We start from the raw sequence: 5,717 nt of genomic DNA, 5'->3' as shown, positions 1-5,717 counted from the left end.
AGCTAGTTGTCGTTCTCACAGCGAGTGATTATTGGCTCAGAGCACTTACTGATGTAGTCACATCTGTGAGGACTAAAAGTTACACATCCATCTCAGAGAGACTGATTCTGGCTAAAAGGTATCTTAAACCACCTCCTGAGGTTTGAGCAAGTGGTCTTGAATGCTTCTTGGATGCATTAATCCTTAAATCCACCATTAAAATGTCCCTGTTTTAACTGTTCTCTGCTTGTGTGTGTGTGTGTGTGTGTGTTGCAGTGGTGTTCCTGGAGAATGAGCTGATGTATGGCGTTCCCTTCGAGATGTCGGAGGAGTCCCAGTCTAAAGACTTCACCGTTCCCATCGGCAAGGCCAAGGTTGAGAGACAAGGTGAGACGGTTTCAGCACTCAGATCGGTTTAATGAGGCGGTTGTATTTATAAAGCACGTTTATAGGTAGATTCAGAGGTGTGTCACTGTTGGGATCCTGAACCTCTCTCCTCTCGTCCTTCCTGTGTTCCAGGGAATCACATCACTCTGGTCACTCACTCTCGGTACGTCAGTCACTGCCTGGACGCCGCTGCCGTCCTCGCCAAGGAGGGGATCGAGTGCGAGGTAGAAGAAGAAACCTGTTGTTACGTGACGCAGATGACTCGTGCTCAGCAGCCCGTTAACTCCTTCCTGTCCTTCTTTGTGTCAGGTGATCAACCTGCGGAGCATCCGTCCTTTGGATGTGGAGTGTATTGAGGCCAGCGTGATGAAGACCAACCACCTGGTGACGGTGGAGGGCGGCTGGCCTCAGTACGGGGTTGGAGCTGAGATCTGCGCCAGGATCATGGAAGGTAACAGCTGAGCGGCTGCGTCAAAGCCCCTTTCAGAGTGTGTGACATTGCTGCTTCGACAGATAAAGTGAAGCTTCTTCTCATTCAGACCAACAGTAGGTGACTAAATGTTCCTTAGAGATTCATCCAGACATGAGAGGATATTTGTAGAAACACCTTGTGTGCACGAGGAAGGGGGGTGATTGCTGGAGAACAGCTGTGAGTTGAATAGTTCCAGGTTATGAAGGAAGAAGACAAAGCAGTAGGTTGTGGGCGTCTTCAAGTGCACCTGCTGTTTCAAGGATCAAGAAAATGTTTTCATCATTATACAACACAAGGTTGTCCAGTGAAAGGAAGGTTCGCCGTCCTTTCAAGCCGGAAAAAACACATTAAAACAAAAGCTGTAGCAGGATCGGAGGAGCGACTGCTGCATAAACGGATCCACTCTAGATCCGATCAGAGTGGTGATTAATAAACATAATATTTTAAACCTCCTGTTTGTGTTTTCAGGTCCTGCCTTCAACTACCTGGACGCTCCGGTCACCAGGGTGACGGGCGTCGACATCCCCATGCCGTATGCCAAAATCCTGGAGGACAACAGCGTGCCGCAGATTAAAGACATCATCTTCACTGTCAAAAAGACCCTCAATGTCTGAGACGCACACACAGGACAAACCCACCTGAATCCTCTTCGTCTCGTTCACGCAGGCGGTCGTCGTCTGTTAAAAACACTTGTGTAAATACAGCCAAATGGGTCCTTTATAAAATATAAAAATGCTCCAGATTAATGTTCCAGCCAGATGTTGGTCAATAAAGCGCACAACTGTTTATCTACACCCAGAGCGGTGGGCACACAGGGTTTAGTCAACTCGCTGTTTGCCTCCGTTAAATCACAAACTTGACTGAACTCTGTGTGTGGCTCTGGCTGCTTTCTCCACTTCCTTCCCTTCAAAATAAAAGTTCCTCTCTCCTGTAGGTTTTTCTGTGCTTCTGAGGATGTTTAGCAACAACAAAACTACTGAGTGAACACAAAAAACAAATGTCTGAGAGCTGGCGGGGTAGCACAGGTTTGTTGTCTTCACCCCTACAGAACTAAGTTAGGAAACTTTTCTAACTTTAGACTGTTTCTACTTCCGCCAATGAGGTTATGTTTTTGGTGTTGTTTATTTATCAGCAGATATGCAGTGACTAAACAACAACACATAACATCTCAAATATCACTGTAGAAACAAAACACCTTGGCGGATGTCCAGAGTGCCCGTCTAGTATTTAGGAGATCTTTATTTGGCAGTAATCTTGAATTAAAAAAGGGATTAAAACACATTAATATCCCCTGAAGTAAGCATTGAAACTACTCGCACTGAAATCTGACAAAACATCTGATTTCGAATTTAATCTTTTTTTTTTCTCTCAGTAGTTCTTGTTATGAAACTCGCAGATATTTCTAACCACCAAAACTATTAGATTCAGTCTATTAACTTTATTCTTCACTGACTCGGGTTCATCTCTAAAAACCAGCAGTGAAGAAGAATGAACCAGCTGACAGCTGGAGTGTGATCGGGAATATTTATTGTAGCTGCAGCAGCTCTGTGGATGTTTTTGTGGCTGTAAATGACTCTGTTACAGAAATAAAAAAAACCTTTCAGCCCTTCACGCTGCTTCATTCTTTCACACCCGTTCCAAACACGTTGGTTTTTATTCTTTAGTCTAATGATTCAGGACGCCATCCTGTTCACTTCCTGCTCTCAGGAGGTTAAAGTCTATCAGATCGGTTGGGTCCTAGAGGCAGTCTGCATCTTTAGAGATGATCGTGATCTCAGAGGTTTTGGTGATTTCTTTTGCCCACAGTGAAACCATCACTTAAATCCAGTATTTCCACAGACTGTGTTGGGTTTACAAAGTAGTGCTGTTTCTGGACAGCTGGCCACAGTTTTTACAGAAACTGGATTTAAATGTCAGTCACCCCCCCAATAAACACACATAAGAGCCTAAAAATACCGTGAAGATGCAAACTGCTGCATCACGTTTGTAGTTCCCCTGGTGAGATTTACACTGTGAAGAAACTAAATTAATTTGTTTTCCATACAGGCGATTAAACAAAATAACTTTTAAGTGAAATAAAAACCAGGATAGACTGTCCCAGATCTCGAACACCTGACGGGAGCTGACAGAGAGAAGGTCGAAAATCAGGTGAAGCCATTAACTTTTTTTTATTGGCAAACCTTTACAGGAACCAGATCTGATGGTCTGCATCAGAACTTCAGATCTGAGAGCAACAGTCAGAAGACACATCTGTTTCAGTCCTTAAACATGTGAAATTATAACCGTTTCTGAAGAAGTTTTGAGAAACTCAAAGAAAAAAAAAAAAAAAGCCCTTGTTACAAATCAAACTGTATTACAGCATCTCCTGGTTGGGAAACGTTCAGCCAAGTTTTTACCAACGGTGGAATCATTCAGTGAGAACAGGATCATTTAAACACTTTACTTTATGGGTCCGTAATTTCCTGGAGAGAACAAAGTGATCTGGTTCTAATTAGAGGAAAGAAATGAATATTATTCATACATCTGTAGAAATATTTTACATACTTTCTGTGCTTTGACTAAAATGCTGAGCTACATGAGTGTAGAAATATTTGGAAGTGCACCAACTGAACAGTGTCTCCGTTTTCCATATAATCAGCACCAAGTTCCATAATCCGTTCTTGAAATTACCAGGAAACTGTTACGGATAATAAAATAAAGCATTGCAAAGGGGAAAAACATTTTTCTTTATTCGTCAGATGCCTGAATTCTAAGAAAACTAAATTTAACTTAGATTTCTGACTTGACTTGGATGTTGGATGATGCGAACACAGCATAAAGGCCTCAGCACGCTTCCAACAGGCATACCGAAGCCTTGATTGCATTCTGTTGGGTTCCCTACGGCCAATAAAACAAACAAAAACAAACAAAAACAAAACAAGCAATAAATTCCAGGTGGTTTTCTCGGCCTCTTGGCTCGCAGAAACCGTTTAAAACAAACAGTTTATAAACAAAAACATCCTCAACATCCACAGTGAGTCCACCACTTTCTGTTCCTGTGAGTTCATATCTTTAGTTTCGTGTGAGATGAACCAAGTGCAGTCACTTTTAATGGAGAATGTCAAACCGTCGAATCAGGATTAGAAGATAAAGCCTCCTGAAAACTTCCCTCATCCAGCAGCTGGACAAACATCCCGAACTGAACAGACTTCCTGATGCTGGTCACTTCTCTGTAACTTACGTTCCTATGTGCGCCGTTACCCCAAACTGAGTTGTGTTTTTTTTTCCTTCTGAAGGCCAAAGGTCAAAGTCTTGTGTAAAAAAATAAATACTACTGCAGTTAATTTGGTACCAACTATACGGAAACATTCTGAGAGTTCATAGTGAAAGCCGGTTTCCAGTAGCTTCTTAATAAGATAGTTTAACTGTTTAAGTGAAAATCATCGAAGTGAAGAAAAGTAAAGTCCATCAATAACACTTATCTGCCTTTAATTGGAACTTTATTCTCATTTTATTGACTTTTGTATGTTAAATTGTGGAGTTTCTCCCCAAAGTCGACCTAAAAACTCCCTCACATGCTGCTACAGTTGGTACCAAATTACAGAGTTCTGTCCAGAAGCTTTTCTCAGGTATGAAATTACTCATCGGCCCTTTGTGGTAAATTACCAGGAAACTGTGAAACCTGTAAAACTCAATGTTACCAAAATATGTATTTCGGAAGCCGCTACCGTCATAAATGGAAGCAGAAACAAAAGACCAGCTAACCTGAGACACACGACCATCAGAGGTGAAGACGATGCAGATAACCATGTGATGAATCAGCGGTGGCGGTTTTATTGTCTCAGTTTGTGTTTGGAGGCTTTTCTGGGTTCAAACTGAATTTTTTTTAAACATCACAGAAACGTAAATTATAGTAAAGCTCTCATAAGTTTCCCTCCACAGTTACTGACCTCCTACAATTCCCAGAATGCCTTTCAACACCCCCCCCTTCAGATAAGTAGGGCGGGACCTCTGTCCTGCTCTCTGATTGGAGGCTCGGCCTGTTGAGTTAATGGGCGGAGCCAACAGAGTCTCAGGGAGCCGATAGGTCGGAGCGTCCGACCTCCGAGTGTCCCTTCAACAGGCCGAGCCTCACCACCACCACCCTCCTCTTCTTCTCCTCCGACCCTTCATCCTCCTCCTCCTCCTCCCCCTCACCTTGTCTCTCCTTCACCTTTCGTTTCCCTCTCTCCTTCCTCTTCTCCTCCTTCCTCTGCTTCTTCGCCTTCTTCTTCCTCCTCTTCTTTTCCTCCGCTGTTTGATCCTCCTCCTCCTCCTCTTCCTCTTGCAGCCCGTCCTGCACTTCTTCCTCTACAACCTCTTCTAGCTCAACCTGAATTTCCTCTTCTTCTTCCTCCTCCTCCTCCTCCTCGTCCTCTTCCTCCTCATCTTCTTCCTCCTCCTCCTCATCTTCTTCTTCTTCTTCTTCTTCTTCCTCTTCTTCCTCCTCCTCCTCTTCTTCCTCTTCTTCCATGTCTGTCATCTGTTCTCCTTTCATCTGCTCTTGTTTCATCTTCATCCTCCGTCCGTTCTGCGTTGGCTGACAGGAACAGAGCAGAGTTCAGTTTGTATCAGTTTGAGAAAATCTACCGACTGAAATCAAACTACACTAAACATTCTGTACGTCCCAAGAAAGGATAACAATAACGATCAGAAATGGTTTTGTATTGTTGATCCTTTGAGGGTTCAGCCCTTCTGGTTGGAAAGCACTCACTTAATATCTGTAACACTGACTGTTTACTTGTTTGTTCTCAGTTATACGTCTGTTATCTGACATGAGTTTGAATGTAGAAGAACTGCAGACAATGTTTCTGTAACGAGTTAAAGAGGAACTTCTGCAGATGTTTACCGTAGTCTTGAT

The 5,717-nt window shown here is 43.1% G+C and overlaps 1 protein-coding gene across 1 annotated transcript in view; it reads left to right on the top strand.

The window, feature by feature from the left end:
• Positions 1 to 2,449, top strand: part of pdhb (pyruvate dehydrogenase E1 subunit beta) — a 3,161-nt gene extending 712 nt beyond the window's left edge. The window contains exons 3-6 of the mRNA XM_035662240.1: positions 256 to 366; positions 499 to 590; positions 676 to 817; positions 1,307 to 2,449. Of these exons, the coding sequence (XP_035518133.1) occupies positions 256 to 366; positions 499 to 590; positions 676 to 817; positions 1,307 to 1,452 (491 nt within the window). The 3' untranslated portion in view covers positions 1,453 to 2,449. The remainder of the gene's footprint in view (positions 1 to 255; positions 367 to 498; positions 591 to 675; positions 818 to 1,306) is intronic.
• Positions 2,450 to 5,717: the final 3,268 nt, after the last annotated feature.

The sequence above is a fragment of the Morone saxatilis genome, unplaced genomic scaffold, assembly GCF_004916995.1.
Source record: "Morone saxatilis isolate NCDOM2014 unplaced genomic scaffold, NCSU_SB_2.0 Contig18, whole genome shotgun sequence".
NCBI lineage: Eukaryota > Metazoa > Chordata > Actinopteri > Moronidae > Morone > Morone saxatilis.
Note: the sequence above shows the minus strand (reverse complement) of the source record. Positions and strands in the feature narration are given on the sequence as shown.